At 43.2% G+C, this 17,146-nt stretch overlaps 1 protein-coding gene across 1 annotated transcript in view; it reads right to left on the bottom strand.

The window, feature by feature from the left end:
* The window catches only part of ADCK3 (aarF domain containing kinase 3), a 33,560-nt gene that overhangs the window by 12,220 nt on the left and 4,194 nt on the right, over positions 1–17,146 (bottom strand). The window contains exons 4-5 of the mRNA XM_009073113.1: positions 7,646–7,720; positions 931–1,053 (exon numbers count right to left, since the gene is read on the bottom strand). Coding sequence (XP_009071361.1) covers positions 931–1,053; positions 7,646–7,720 — 198 coding nt within the window. The remainder of the gene's footprint in view (positions 1–930; positions 1,054–7,645; positions 7,721–17,146) is intronic.

The raw sequence follows: 17,146 nt of genomic DNA, 5'->3' as shown, positions 1-17,146 counted from the left end.
CTATAGTCTTGCTTTATTGGCAAGCCCAAGTTATTTAATGTACTACTGGATCCAGCCTCATCAGTGAACATTTATAAAAATTCGAGTAGAAGCACAAACCAAATCAAACTCAGAACTTCCAGCACTCAGACACTGACTCAGTTTCAGTCTTTCAGTGACATCTTGAAAGCTACCTCCAGACAAGTGCAACAGTTATTTTTGATTAGTTCTTTCCTTCCCTATCAAGCTGAGCAGGAAGTCCAAGTGGAAAGGTCCAAATAAGGTTTTAATTCAGCAGATCTGCCATCTCCCAGGAGTAACTTAACAGTTCAGTACAAACACTGACATCACTCATGCCTTCACCTGTGGTCACTGACTTCAGAGCCCGAGGGGCTAAGTACCAGTTTGACATCTCCTCAAGATGAAAGTAAGTGTTTTACAGCTGGTAAGATTAGCAGCTGTACTGGCCTTTCCAGTAAAGCTCCAGTGCCCACAAGGCATGTAAACCACAAATAGGTAGCCAGGTTGTTAAAATGGGAGAACACTGTGGGTATAACCTTGACCAAATCTTGGTGAACAAAGAACAGGATCATCATCTTCTTGTCATCATCCTGCTTTCTAGCAGGACACCTGCAAGAACAGTGTGATTACAGCTCAGCTTCTCAACAACTGCTTGTTATACAGACATTGAAATTGGTTGAAAATAAGGTGGCACTGTGAATTTTAGTTGTGTGCCTGACACAATAGAGACATGTAGTATATAGTGCATGCATCTACTTACTTCATACTGGGATTAGATGAAACTCAAACATATATCCATCACTGCTCTCACACGAGAAAGCCACTTGTCCAATCTCTCCACATTCATGTGACACTGATTGCAGACAGCTGACCCTGTATCACAACTGGCAGCACTAAGGAGGATAGTTGAGGACCTATGCTACCACTTACCTTGAATGCTTAACATCTGTCCCAGCTTCAGTGCTGCTCCCCGAACCTTGCACAGAGTCCTCACAATTCTTTCTGCATTGGCCTCCGACAGGAACGGGCTAGAATCCATCACAGCTTTCTTTCCTGAGGGCAAGGAGAAAAAGAGTACAAATGAAAGAACACCCCTATCTTGGCAAGCTCACTTCATTGTGTTAGCCCACATTCAACAGGAGACATCCCCTTCCCTAGAGAAATCAAACTAGGGCTACACTGAGTGCTTTCACTGCAACCCAGGGGCACGGACTGAAGCTGTATATGTGTCTTGTGACAACTTTGACATTGTTGGCTTGAGGGCCAAGAGCAGCAAGTCACAGCCTCCCAAGAACATCTGTGCTGCTATGTAAACTGTCCAGGATTCTGGGTGGACATTGGTGCTTGAAGTCACTGTACCAGCTAGCTCAGCCTAAAACACTATGTAAAGGTCTCCCAAGTCCCACAGTATAAGCTGCAGCACAGCCATAGCCTCAAAAGGGCAGCAGGGGTGATCCACAGCAAAGGTGAATAATCAAAACTTTGGCAGCACACTGCCATTGACCAAGAATGTGCTGGCACTGCTTATGGTGGAAGCTTGCACAGAACATGGTACAAAATACATGTGTAATAGTCAAACACACACATTCCTATCCCCAAGAATGGGTAAAGCCTGATGTCTGACAGGCTCAGAGTGGTCACTGCAGCCATCTACACACCAGTGCCATGGTTCCAAGTATGCAACATGGGGTTTCTGTGGCATAAGATGCACTTCCCCTCCACTTTTTTTGAAATTTTTATTAAAGGAGAGGGAAGGAGACCCTGATTCCATTTTGTGGCCCCTTTGGGAGAATCAACCCAGAACTCCTTCTCCAGGGCAGTGCCTGGTAGAGCAGGGACAGAGGGAGCTGGCTGGCACCAACCACTTCTCTTGGGGCTGCAAATCAGCTCCTAACGAATGCTCCTAATGAAAAGCCATGCAGGAGGAAGGTCAGGCCTTACAGCCAGGCCTGAGTTAGTGTAGTCATCTTGCAGCTACATCATTTTTTTCCATACTTCAGAGGAAAAGGGACTAAGGACAGAACAGCTTAAGTCCCTACATAGAACAAAGCAGGGCCTAAAAAGGCACAGCAGCTACAACAGCTCTGAAGAGCTCAGGCAGATAGAACTGGTGTGTCATGCAGTGACTACAGCAGCCAGATATCCTCTCCAGGTAGTTCTCAGACTGAAATAGCTGCTGACTCAACTCTAGTAGCTCACATAACTTGGTACCACTTTCTTGAGGTGCCAAACATGCTACTGATAGACACCCTTCAGTTCCTGTGCTGACTCGCTTTTCCCTACAGATGCAATTCCACTGAACTCTCCACTGACAGAGCACAGAGGTGCCAGGTACAGGCTGTTCTCCCCTGTCCTTCATCCCCCCTCTTTCCTTCACCTGTTTTGTGGGATAGCAGCAAAGTGACACTGCACATGGGACATGTATCTGTACAAATCCCTGTTCCAAGTCAAGAATATACATGAAAAGGAGAGAGGAATAAAACTACTAAAAGGAAGTACACAGGACAACTATCCTGTTCTTGAGAGCAGGATGCAGACATGCAGGAGGGGCTTAGAGTTCACCATTTGCATCACACAGAGAAATCCTCAGAGCACATTTTGCCCTGGATCCTGGATGTAAGGAGTCAGAGACTTAACAAGTAGAGCTGCCCAGAGCAGAAGGATCTGGCTTTTCCCACTTGCAAAGCCCTGGAGAGCGAAGTGGCTGAAGGCATCTAACAGAACTCTGACTCTCAGTGATCCCATCTCAACTGTCCTATCAGGAAGACTCTGTGTCCTTAGCAACAATCTGGAAAACCCATGTGAGATGACACACAGAAGCTAGGGAAAGTATTGAATCAAAGCCATACCTTCTTCACACCACTGCACACACAAGCATCCTCCTTTGAGTATGCAGCAGGATAAAGGAGTTAGTTAATAATTAAAGTCACCTCCAGAAACCAGTGACCCCTGACAACTTTAAAAGAGTCTTATCAGAGCCAAACACAGGCACTCCCAATCCTCTTTTTCTGGTATGCTTCTCACTGAAGTCAAGCTTACAGGGGCAATACCTAATCACCAGGCAGCCCAAGAGCACATGGGCAGCTCTTGCTTATGTACTCTGCTAAAAGTAGGCATGAAAAGGTGACCTGAAAGCAAGAGTCAAAAGCAGAACTGTATACATGGCAAACGAAATAAAACAGACATAGGCTTCTAAGGCTGGCTGGAAAGGAAGTGGAGATAAAACCTACAACAAGTTCCTGAAGAATTATGCCAATTTTCAATAAGTTAATATTTTTCCAAAGATGACTGGCACCTTTTGATGCCTCAAATGGTGTCCTTCCCATCTTCCTATCACAAAGATGGTGGGTGTTTTTCACCTATTTCATCAGGGAAAGAAAGGCAGGCAAATAGAAGTCACATACAAGTTGAGGCAACAAGGAAACCTCAGAAATGAAGGCTCCTGCAGCCACAGCATCTGGAGCCTGTCAGCCCTTCCACAGCAGAGGTGGCAGGCAGACACTTACAGGTGCTTGACTCACCTCTTCCTTTCCAAATCCAGAATCTGCATGAGCCCATTCAAGTCTGTGTGCATCTCAAGGTTGTATCACTGTTTTTCCACCTCCTTTGCCACTGTCAAATGGGGATCTAGCCACTGGATTTCGTGCATCTTTGCTTTTAGGACCATCTGCCATATAAACTTTGGGGCAAGGGAAGACTCAAGAACACAGCCTAAGCAATTGGGACTGACAACATCAGGAGATTGCATTATTCCTTTCCATAAGAAAACAGCTCTGTGTTCAAACTCAGGCTAAGTGCCAACCCTTCAAGGCTCTGGCATTTGTACAGTGGCTAACAGAACAGCCCGGGGCAGGTCATTAATAAGTTACAAAGTTGACCTTGAACCCAGAGTCTCTTTACCAGGAACAGCAGCTATTTATTTGGGCACTCACTTTAATTCCTGGGAATTTATTCTACCTTCCCATTCCTACCCTCTGTAAGCCTTGCACTGTAGATACACACTCTAAACACTGAGGCTACCATCAGGGTCACCCCAGTGACCAAGGAGGTTACTGTTAATTAGTTGCATCAGCCTACCAAGAAACTTTCAATTGGAAATCAAGCAAGTAATCTCCTTTTTAACAAAACAGGATGAGCCAAACCACTTATAAAACTTAAAGAGGACAGCATCAGGGCCTTAAGCCCTTTAAAAAAAACCAAAACCAACACAACAAAAGCTGGTTTTCACCTGCACCTCCTCACAACAATTTGTCAGTGAAAAGAATATATGTCCAGGACATCAGGCTTGGATGGAAAAGGAAGAAATTCATAAACTATTGCAGCAGATTTCTATGATTCTAGGATAAGCCACTTAAGAAGTGAATTCCATACAGAAACTATCTGAGGCAGAGAGAGAAGGGCCCTGTGGCTACCAAACAAGGATGAGGAATTGAGCAGGAAAAGACAGATTCAGCCCCAGCACAGTAGCTAGAGAACATGGAGGAGAATAGGCATTTGCTGTCCCTCTGTTTGGTAACAGTAATGGAAAGTAGCAGCAGTATTCGTGCTCTGAGGGTCATGTGTAGTTCAGGAGTTTCTGGTTTGGGACTAAAGGACCAGTGATTCTAGTTCCATTTTCAAGGTGTAAAGACACTTTCATATGTACTGACTAGACAAGGAGAGATTAACCAAGAGACAGCTTTCTCGTTATTCCTGGATGCCAGTGAGAGTGTGAAATTCTTAGGCATGCTGTTGGGCATATACACATCCCACTTGTTTCAGTCTGAAGTGCCAAGAAGTTACTATTAATATTGCAGCAATGGGCAGAGAAATTACATGCTCTACCAGCCTCCAGAGAGCAGGGTATGTCATTCTCAAGTGAGACAGGTCTTAGCCTGAGCTGAGGGTGCTGGCAGTCACAAAACTGGGCCACAAATGCCTCAAGCTGAAATCATGAAAAGGGTGCAGAAGTACTTTTAAAGAAATGTTTAAAGAGGTACTTTCATCTAGAGATTTCCCCCAGAACAGCTAAGGCTGGTAATGTCAGAACAACACTCAAAAGGATCAGTAAGAAAATGGAATCTTGGACTCACACTGTGTACATATCCTCTGCTGTGCATTTCTGCAGCAGCAGAGCCCATGGAGATAGTTCTTATGCAGGGAGCCTTACCCACCACTGTAAATTCCTGTGGAAAACATATCCAAGCACACTAGCAAGAGGATGTAGCTGAGTCACATGGAGACCTTCCCGTGTCTTTGGTCTGAGAAGCTCCAAAAGAGTATGAAAGATGAAACAGTCTTTTACTTTTGCCTCAACTCAATACTTGCTGCTCTCGGCCCATTCTCAGTCCCACTATCATTCTCCTTTACAGCATAACCACTGCTCCAAGATGTTATCTAAGCAGATTTGTCAGCAAGAAGGAAGCGAGAACAAGAGACAGCTAAAAAAAAAAAAAAAAAAGTCATTTTTAAACTCCCCTGTCTAGCACTGAAGTTGGCAGTTCACATTGCCTTATTCTTTAATCAAAGATTGTTCAAGAAAATCACTCTTCCCAAAGTATGACTGAAGACTGCAAAGCCGGCCTTGGCACCAAGTCATAGTCACATAGGAAAATACCAGTTTCCCTAGCAAGAAGAAGAAGGTATAAAAGGTGCATTTGCATTACTGCAAGGAAAAAAATAGTGTCTGTTGTGCTCAAAAAAAGAAATATCCTCTCCCATGCTGTAAGGGAGAGAAACAAAGCTCATGTTATTCCCTCAAATTTCATAGCTGTTTTCACTTTGGGGTGTGCCCAATTAGAAAATAATCTGGCAAGCAGAGAAATACCAGGAGTTATGCAATTCCTGCGCTTAAAAACAACACAAATCATCAGATTCCAACAGGTATCAACAACCTGTCAAACATCGGAAGCGCTGGAGGCAAAAAGCCTTCAAGGATTCTCTACAGGATGGGCCATGTTTGTTGAATGCATATTTTTAAATGTAAGCAAAGAAACCCACCAAGCCTCAAACACCTCAGGTGATGGAGAGAAACCGCAACTCTTTGCCAAGGATCCTTCTTCTCTCCTGGGCAGCTCTGCATTGCCTAGCTGTTAATACTTGCATCTTGGTATTCCCTGTACAAGTTGGGTCCTGGGTGGCACACAACCCCTGCCTTACTCCTGACTCCCACCCCAGAGAATGGGTTGCCAGGGGAGTGGTTTTTGGTTTGTGAGATTTCTTTTTGTTCAGTTGGTTGGATTTTTAGCATTCTTTCTCCTCCAAATGTCTTTGGTTTTCAGCCACTCCAGTACTTTCTAGAAGAGGTTCACACTCAGTCTTCATCCTTCTCCCAGCCCCAAGGATGATCAGGATGAAGACAGAAACTGGCATTGTACAAGAATCCTATCAGCCACAGAGTAAAATTACAGACCCTACAGTTGTCTATTACTTCAAAACAAGACTCAAAGAAGGCTTCTTTTATCCTACGTAAGGTGAACCAAACCAAAGGCACCAAAGATGAGGCACAGATCTAATCATGCAGTAATCCATACTACCAAAGGTCTCACTGCCTTCCCAGTCTCAAAGAAGGCTATCCCAGTCTCAGAGAAGGTTATCTCTGAACCAGGAATGATTTGACTTCATTTTTACTTCTAGCTACAAGTACTGAGAGCTTTCATCAGCTCCTTCCAGTCACTGAACAGTAATCTAAACACAACCATAACCAGCCAAACCAGGGAGACCAGCTGAAGACCAAACAACCTGCAGTAACTAACAAAGAACTTGGCATTTTGCAATACCCCACAAAAGCTTTACCTGTGTAAGAAACAAGTGCATGGAACCATAAGCTTTAGAGTAATCTCATGTTTTCTAGAGAAGAACACCATGTATTTTCCATGCCCTACACCACTCACCCACACAAAACCATTCGGTACCACCATATTTTACCAACATTAGCTTAGAAAAAAGTCACCGTGACATGGACTGGTACAACTTAGGAACATTTTACCTCCAAATTCAAACAGGCTGGGAAGAAAAGAGTTGATTTGCATGGCACAGCCTTTTGAGATGTTATGCAAATCTTTAGAAGGCAGCAAAATTCAGACACAGGAAACAAATAACTGCTATTTAACAGGAACATAAAGCATTTTGTCTCTCTTAAAATAGAGCAGCTATCCTGTAAGTTCCTCCTATGTAGAATATCCTTAAATTTCAGACTGCAACTGCTAACAAAGTTTTCAGACATACAGGCTCATCTAGTTTCTGTACCGACAGAAATACATGTTTTCACTGAACAGTTTAAAAAGAATTGTTAGGCCAAGACAAACCAAGAATGGACACAGGGATAGCATTCAGACTCGGGAGTGGCTGTGGGAAAAGTAAAGCTATATGAACTGTGCTGGCACAAACTCATTCTCCCTGACACCTCTGACCTCTGTCTATGTAGTGAGGCTGTGGTGTACTTAGATGGGAGAAGAGCCTAGAGATGATTATGTTGTAAATAGAAATACCACCCACATCATCATGTTATTCTGACTGCTTTGAAAAGAAAACAATCTTGCAAATCCAGGTAAACTGTGTCTAGGGATTTTAAATTAAAAAAAAATTAAACAAAAAAAAAAAAAAAAAAAAAAAAAAAAAAAAAAAAGGTGTGAGGGAGAAAACAGGGAGGACACAAAGAGCTTACCACTGCGTTCCTCAGGTCTAAGGCTCTTCTTTGCAACTTCTGCCAATGCCCCAATGCCAAGACCAACAGCTAGTCCTTCAAAATAAGAAGAAAAGACACTCAGGACAAAATGAAAAAACCTTCCAAGCCACATACAGAGGCATTTTTGGTAATTAACTTTAAGCCACACAGTCAAATGCATAACAGCTTGATCAGAACATCCTGGCTTTTGCAATGGAGTCATCTTGAAGTCTGACACTGAGGAGTGTTCTCCTGTACTTCAGCCCAGCACGCCAGCCAGGAATCATAGGCTAGGCCAATCTAGGATGTCCAGTTTTTATAAAGCATGTTACAAGGGCTACTGAGAGCCCTGTGCTCTGGCTGAGGTCATGCTATAGACTCGAAATTGTGAGTTTAGAAGGGAAGGGGAGAAAAATAAATCTCGCAAGCATGGGTCTCAAAGTACAATTCTCAGGGAAGAAGAGAATCCCTCTCACTCGTCACTATGCCACCACAGCAGGGGGAAACAAAACTCTATTTAGATGAAGCCACTGCCAGTGGAGTTTTAAACTTTGCAACCCTACTCTCTGAGCATTCAGGTTAATTTGTGCTCATTTGCTGTTTCTCAGTTCCATGTGCTCATTGACTGATGTTTTTCCCAAGGTTCACCTTATGCAAACAGTGTTGTAACCTACAATTCCAACGAGCTGGGCTGGGGAGTAATCCCACACAGAACAGTGTGAACAGAACACAGAACACCAGCACTTCACATGCACTATCACCCTGGCAATAGATTCCTGTTTCACAGCCACAGGTTAAGTTACAACTGCAAAAGTAGTGTTATCTGCCTCCACTAAACAGACCAAAGGCGCCAAAGATTAAATGAGGCATAGATCTAATCACGCAGTAATCCATACTACCAAAGGTCTCACTGCCTTCCCAGTCTCAAAATATTTATTTTTCTGGATAATAAATGACATGGGCAAGAGAACAGATGGTGTTCCTTCACATCTCCTCAGCAGTGGTACATCCTGCCATGCCATACTGACACTGATGGCAGTGCTGCGTGCACCTCTTTTCCGAGAACTCCAAGCTCCTCAAGGCATTACTGCACAGCTTCACAAGTAAAACAACCAGGGAATGCAGTCAGTACAATGAAGAAAGCATAGCTGACCAGCATGTGGTATTTTGCACATATGTACAGGAAGAAACACGTGCACAGGTTTTGTAGACTCAAGTGAGGAAGCCTAGGCACAAACTAGGTGACCTTCATCTTGCACTGAGTTTTTCCTCTCTCCCACCAGGCAATTACAGCCCCACCTCTACCAATACAATTTCAAACTTGCAGTTTGTCTGCTTCAGAAACAGCTCCACCTTCAATCTTACAGATTAAATGCACTGGGCCAGAGAATCCTACGTAAGGTAAAGTACAGGAGTGACATTACAAGGCCTTTGTAAGGACTGCTTCCAGGGATGCTCCCATGACATTGAACTGTCAGACAACATTCCATTCTCCATTGCACATTAATGGCTAAGAGCATATGGCATAATACAGAAATGTACATACACATACACACAAAATGAACTTTCAAAGAATGCCATGATTTTAACATTATAATACTTAAGATTAAAAAGCCCTGAAATACTAGCCTGGGGTTTTTTCTTGGTTAGTTGATTTGGTGGGGGGTTTTGTAGGGTGTTTCTTGTTTGGTTTTGTTTTCCTATGAAGAAGCAGCACTGAAATGATAGGTTTAAGCCTAAGTCTGCTGTGAGTTGATAACTTGTGCAGACCCTTCAATTGTGCCAAACCATGCACCACCACTGAGCAAGTCTTTTGCACCAGAAATCCAGATATTTTATTATTAACTGAACAAAGTGTGAAAACTCACCCTAGACTCCACAAGAAAGAAGCAGAGACTTTATGAACACTGCACAAACAACACCTATTAAAATGCTGATACACAGTTATGTCCAATCAGATCCCACATGCAAGATAGTAACTTGGGAGCAGAAAATACTGAGAATCAGACAGGAAGCCAATAAAGACACTTCTCATCAACAAGATGGGATTTTCTAGACTGAATACCACTCACAGAGCACTTCTGTTGGCCTCGATCCCATTGTCACCACCTCCAAAGCAATGCTCCCTATCCTAAATCAGCTTGGTCATTATCAGAGCTAGACTGAACTGACTAGCAGTGATTGGCTTCAAACGAAAAACATCGCACCTCCTAAAGGCTCCGTGTTCACTACTAGGACTTACTGCCTGTGCCTAAAATAAAACGTATCTGAAGTTTCTAATCTCTCTTCATCATTAAGACACAAACCACTTCAAAGGTAAAGAAAGACTAGGAAACAGATTCCACTACGTCTTTCAGAACAAAACTGGAGAGGTTCTAACATGCTCCCAAGCAGCTTGCAGTTTACATCAGTGTAAGACAGGATTCCAAACAAATGTGTCTCACACCTTCCCTCTCATGGGTATACACAGCTCAGCATCTGAACTAAACCATATTGGAGATCACACTAGAAAAAGAGCTTCTATTTCAATAAGGACTTTTAGAATTTGCTCACTGCTCCACTCTGTCCAATTTCCTAGAAAAACTCCCATCACCAGTCAACAGCTGTTTTAAATAAACTAAAGCCAGGCATAAACAAGTGCATGGTTAAACAGCTGGTAAGGTTTAAAGATCCAAAGCTAAACAAAGGCTTCAAGTGTCTTCAAATTATAATCACAATGTTTGCTGCTTCTTAGCAGTCAAGCTTGCAAAAAAGCAAAGTCAGCTGCACATATAACTTTCTATCACTAAGAAACAGGTAGCAATTCAAACTAGTATTTCTCAAAGCAGTGCCAAAACTTGGCCTTTTCCCTGAATATCCATGGTTTAGAAAAAGCTGCCACTTTCCAGGAGTCTCAGTTGCTCCCTGTATTCCTTGGCTATGACCAAATTATCAGAACTTCTATGAAATTAGGAAATTAAATAATGGCCTAAATTCCTCACAGCTCTAACTCCATCCACTAACAGCAGTACTAGGGATTAGTCTGACCTGAACTTCAGGAACATAATCTTTTCCTTTACCAACTCAAATCTCATTTACTGTAGCATTTGGGGCATAAACAGCTCACATAACAAAAGCTAGTATGGAAAACTTCACTCTTCCTCATCTTACAAGACACTCCAGAGCTCAGAAAGCAACTACTAGAGCCACAACACTCATTTCCTGAAATGCCACCAGATTTGCTTTCCAGGCGTCTTTTACACACCCACCCAGCTGAAAGGCTGTGGTCTAGGAATGTATTATTTGAACACAAATACACTGCATACTGGTTCTGGCCAAGATAGGAGTTCAGTTTCTTCACAGCAGCCTGTATCACACTGTGTGCTGGATTTGTGACTAAAAATATTGATAACACACCAATGTTTTAGGTCTTACTGGACAGTGTTTACACAGCATCAAGGCTTTTTCTTTTTCCCCACAAGGAGGCTGGGAGAGGACACGGTCCAGCCAGCTGACCCAAATCCATCAAAGTGACATCCATGCCATATAACATCATCTCCACAGTAGAAGCTCAGAGAAAGGAGGAGGATGTTTGGGGTTATGGTGTTTGGCTTCCCAAGTAAGGACTACAGATGCTGAGGTCCTGCTTCCCAGGAAGCAGCTGGACATGTGCCTGCCAATAGGGAGTAGGGAATGAGCTCCTCTCACTTGCTTTGCTTCCACACGGAGCTTAAACTGTCTTTATCTCAACTCCCAAGTTTTCTTGCTTTTGCTCTTCCTAATCCTTCCTGCTGTGGGAGGAAATGAGCAGCTGCATGTGGCTTAGCTGCCAGCCAAGGTCAACCCACCACATACTGACAGACACTCACCTGTTACCAGGAACAAGTCAGCCCTCCAAAGACCCTGCACAGCTGTACAAGAGCACTCTCCTCCTCTGGACCACTTAGCCTACTGACCTTGCACAAGTCATTCCTCATGTCCTTCACTCTCCTTGTCTGCAAGATGTACGTTTTCTCCAAGACCGATGATTTTGGGACAGTTTTCAGCATTGCTGAACAGCCGTGGTTCAGCACCTTAAAAAATAACATCCCTAAGCACCTCTAGAAAGTCACTCTCCTGCATTTTTCCCTTTATGCAGTCAGATTATTTCAGGCCTGGAAAATGCCACTGTGTTCTATACCAGGAGAGTGGCTCTTCAGACATTTTCCAGGCAGCTCCAGCATCCCTTACGCTTCAAACCAAGCCCATCAAGAGATTATCTGGAACCAGTTTTGTTAAGGACAAATTTTCTTGCTCAGCACTGACACAACAAAACATGAGACTGAAAGTGCTGTTATCACTCTGTTATCACCCTGCCAAGTACAGGGGTGGGCAAGACCCTCCCCTGGAGCAGCCTGTGCCCTGGTTTCAGTCACGTAAAGCACTGCAAACACCATGCAGTATATGTTGTAAGCTCCTCAGCTGGACAGGAGAGAGAAAAATATAACAAAACGCTCATGTGTCAAGATAAGGACAGTGATCACTCGGCAATCACCATCACATGCAAAACAAACTCGACTTGGGGAAATTAATTTAATCAAATCAAATCAGAGTAGGATAATGAGAAGTAAAGACTAAATTGTAAAAAGACATTCCTCTCACTCCTCCCTTCTTCCTGGGCTTAACTTTACTCCTGCATTCTCTACTTCCCTTCCTTCCCCAGGAGCACATGGGGACAGGCATGAGGGTTGCAATCAGTTCATCACACACTGTCTCTGCTGCTTCCTCTTCAGGGGGAGGACTCCCCTGCTGCAGCATGGGGTCCCTCCCACAGGAGACAGTGCTTCATGAACTCCTCCAACATGAGTCCTTCCCACAGGATACAGTTCTTCACAAATTGCCCCAGCTTAGGTCCCTTCCGTGGGGTGCAACCCTTCAGGAACAGCCTGCTCCAGCATGGGTCCCCCACAGGGCCACAAGTCCTGCCAATAAACCTGTTCCAGTGTGGGCTCCACTCTGTGGATCCACAGGCCCTAGCAGGAGCCTGCTCCAACATGGCCTTCCCACAGGGTTACAACTTTCTTCAGGCATCCACCTCCTCCAGCATGGGGTCCTCCCTGAGCTGCAGGGGCACAGTCTGCATCACCATGGTCTTTACCACAGGCTGCCAGGAAATCTCAGCTCCAACACCTGCAGCACCTCTTCTTACTCCTTCACTGTCCTTGGTGTCTGCAGAATTGCTCTCACTCCTCTCCCCAGCTGCAATTGTGCAGGTTTTTTTCCCCTTCTTAACTATTATCCCAGAGGTGCTACCAGCACTGTTGATGGGTTTGGTCTGCACCAGCAGCAGGTCTGTTGGGCATGGGGAAAGCTTCTGGCAGTTTCTAACAGATGCCACCCCTGCAGCCAAAACCTTACCATGCAAACCCAATACACACACTCACGTGACAAGAATCCTGCAGTTGTCAGTCCTGTATATACTTCAATAACATACCTCAGGAGCAATACCTTTTGTCTTCACTTTTCAAAATTGTTTAAAACTTATTTTATCTAGACTTCACTGCAAGCTTCCTGAATTACTGCACAAGAATCTTGCTATATCATTAAAATAATAAATTTAGAAATCAGGAATATGATTAAGGGAGACAGGAACTGCTTAGAAAAGTCAAATGATGCAAGGAAGGGAGAATGGAAAATATCAAGAACCATGTGGGTGGAACTGATGACCCATCAGGCTACAAAACAAGTACGGAGCAAAAAAAAAAAACAAACACAAAAATCTGTTTTGCCAATTACAATCCTTGGAAGAAAAAAATAAATAAAAATCAAGGATGATACTTAGTACTATAAATACACCTACCAGCAGTCACTCTGGCTGCTGCAAGCATACAAAAATACATATTAAGAATGGAGGAGTACAGTAGAGGATCTTGTGCCTATCACAGAGAAATATTAGCTCAGTACTACATGAAAGTGTGGGAAAAATGATCTTCAATCTTTCCAGTAAAATGTTCTTTGCTCCCAGAAGAGATGAGAAGCCAGGCAAACTCTACAGTTCTGCTTCCTGTTACTAATTTGTCCATCACCCACCAGTGTCCTGACACCACGGCTGAGACAGGGCTGAATGCTCCCTGTAATACTAGAGCAGACAGAAAAAATATGCAAAGACAGGAGGAGGAGGTATGATTCAAGTGTGAACAGGATCATGCCCATAGAATGGGAATTCAGCTATCTGAACCCCAGGAACAGTTACATGAACTCTGTTTTTGACCTACTCAATATCTTTCCATCTTATCCAAGCCTAAAATGATATTATTCTAATATGGAAATAAAGAAAAAAAGTGGGGTTTATCCTACCAAGGAAAGTCGGAGTCAAATGCTAGATTGACTGCTGAGGAGGTGGTAGAGAGAGAATATTTCCCAGAATTATTTGCTGGGGTCTTCAAATGAAGATGGCACCCCAAAGCACACAAGAAACAAATCACACACAAAAAGCTTACTTGCCTTAAGCTACACTCCCTCATGGATATGAAGCAACCTCCTGCCCTTAGTTTTTTTCATGGAAATGAAAAGAGGCAGCTGGCAGAGCAGAAAATCATCACAGCCCCAACCCTGCCATTCCCTGTTTAATCTGGATCATTTCAATGCCCTAGGAAGCAAGGACAGAGCTGGGTCACTGCTTTTCCACAGGTTAGCAGTGATATCCCCAGCAAAAGTGCTCCTTCTGGCTCTTCAGCTTCATCCAGCAGCAGCAGCAGGTGCTCCCAAAAACCAATAATGTCACTGGCAACTCTCATTAAATCATCCTACAACTTGTTTCTGACAAGGAAGAATACACATTGTGCGTGCACAAGGAACTTCCAATTAGCCTACCCCTAAGCTTTGAAACACTTTACTTTGAGCTTATCTTGCCTTTGTTAAAAATATTACATTAAGTTGGGTTGGGTCTTCGGAAAACAAAAATCAATTCTCATCTCAGTTGTAAGATACCTACCATGCCCTCACAAGACTCCCTTGACCAACCTCACTCTTCAGCTTGCACATATTTTTTAGAAGTTGTACATGTAGCCTCTGCATAACTCCTGAGAATAACACCCAGAAAGGACTGACAGTGAGGACAGTAAGCAGCTAGGAGAGGCACACAGCACTACCCTTCCCTGCTCACAATCTATGAGAAAAACAGCCAACTACAAGTCAAAACTCACCAACAACTGCAAACCAAAAGAAGGCAAAAGTGAGTGGTACACCACAGCTCTTGCCATCAGCTTTGTTTCATGGTTTAAGCATATAAAAGGCTTTCATAAAGATGCTATTTGAAAAAGAACATTTCTCATCAGATAAGAGCCAGCCAGGAAAAGCCACATGCGAATTGGCTGATGGGGTTTCACATTCACACTGGCTCTCACAAGGCCATGTGTGGGTCAGAAAAAAAAACAAACAACACTCTAAACTTGGAACAAATAGCAAACAGGAGCTGCTCCTCACTATAAATGGTATTGTCTTCCCTGTCCTCCCCCATCCAAACTGACCTTGAACACTTCCAGGGGCAGGACATCCACAGCTTCTCTGGGCAACCTGTTCTGATGCCTCACCACCCTCACAGTAAAGAATTTCTTCCTAAACTAAATCTGCCCTCTGTCAGTTTAAAGCCATTCCCCCTTGTTCTGTTACTACATGCCCTTTTTAAAAAGTCCCAAAATATTACCACAGTATATCTTAAACAGGAAAAAAACCCCTACCTACAGACCGTATTTGTTGTTTGTTAAGGCAGTGTACTGACAGTGACCTAAAATTCAGAGGGAAGGACCAGCAATTAATGCTAACAAGAGACTGCAGAGACTGGAGAATCTGAACACTATTTCTGCAACACAATGCTCCCACAAAAGCAGTCTGAAATCAAGAGCTCTGTCTTGCAATCAATTGTAATCATATAAAATAGACAACTGCAGAAGAGCAAGACAAAAAAAAAAAAGAAAAAAAAAGGACAGATTGTTTACAAGCAGCATCTCCAGCCCTTTCTTTCTTACTTTCCCTTGGTGGTTTTGGTTTGGTGGAGCCACTTGTTTTGTTTTTTACCTTGAGGTTAGGAGAAGAGAAGTAGTTAGTTATACTTTCCCTAGAAGCATGAGTCACAGCCTTCCCTCATGCAACAGCCTTGGGTGCCAAAAGCTGGAGCATGAAACAACAGCCCTGGAAAATTTGGTCATCTGTCACTTCACATCCACCAACTGTCAGCAAGCAGAAACAGATTAATTCAGAAGGTGACAAAAGTGCTGTGACAGTTTTCATAAAATTCCAGGCTAGATTAGAACAGAGACCTGTTTGCCTCTAGAGCTTAAAAACAAAAAAAGTTAAGTGAGTTTTAAAGTTATGCCTTGTTGCTCCAGAAAGCAGACCATGAACCCTGCTTTCCTTTAAGGACTCCTAAAGCATGCTGTGAAGCCAGAGTGCCTACAATGAACTACAGGGTTAAAGAGATAAGACAAGCATGAAAACCTTACTTTATCACAAAACTCACTTGCTGTTTTTTCCTGCACTGCATACAATCAGTCCCTGCCCCCAACTCCTCCTAGTGTGCATATTATCCTGACAAAGAGACACACAGAGAAAGAATAATTGTTTTTGTTATTAAATAGCTGATTTGAATTACATTTGACAGGCTATTTTTCTTTCTTCCGGGATCTGTAACACAAGGACGTCTACTTTGTACATGTGCTTCTCTATCAAATTTTGTGGAAGAGAATCACAAGAGCCACAAGAGACTGTTCACAACCTGGATAAGCTACTGTCATCTCAAAACACTACAGTCACAAAAAACCCAACCACAGCAACAGAGACTACTCATCAACAGAGATACTACTCATCTAATGATTAGCTAAGTAAGACTGGCTGTGTACATCTCTCCACCTGCAATACTGTGATAAATCCCTTTTTCTCAGGAACATGTTAAGTCCTTTGAGGGCTTTGGATATAGACATTAGAAAAGCATCATCTGTAACTATTACTTAAGATATTTAGCTGCTTTTTGACATAGTAAGTCACATCCTGCAAATAAAATCACTTAGATTTCAGATAGCTTAATCTTACAAGCTCAGACTTTATATCCTTCCTGGGAGAAAATGGTTTACAAGCAATGGCTAAGTAAATCAAACCTTGGCCATTATCATTTCCCCAACCTCAAAAAGCAATAGCAAAAGAATATTTTTAAGTGGTTTTGTATTCCACCACTGTTCAGAGAAGTAGCAAGGATAAGGCTGGGAAAAGATTATTTAAAATAGCAGCTGATCCAGCTGTCTCTGCTTGACAGTAACAGCATACTGTATGGACTAGGAGAGTTTCCTCAACAAAGTGAAATCACATGTGCAGACCAGGGTACAGGCTGGGGAACAACCTGTACCTCACTCTCATTAAAACAGCACAGCCCAGAATGTATTACCATGAAGATGTGCAGCTCTACTACACACTCCCAAGTCATCTGCCCTGCACACTTAAGAATAATGAAAGAGCTGTTTGTGGGAAAGCACTTTCCTATTAGCAAGCTTG

The sequence above is a fragment of the Acanthisitta chloris genome, unplaced genomic scaffold, assembly GCF_000695815.1.
Source record: "Acanthisitta chloris isolate BGI_N310 unplaced genomic scaffold, ASM69581v1 scaffold14134, whole genome shotgun sequence".
Classification (NCBI taxonomy): Eukaryota; Metazoa; Chordata; class Aves; order Passeriformes; family Acanthisittidae; genus Acanthisitta; species Acanthisitta chloris.
The sequence above is the reverse complement of the archived record's forward strand: the minus strand, read 5'-3'. Positions and strand labels throughout refer to the sequence as shown.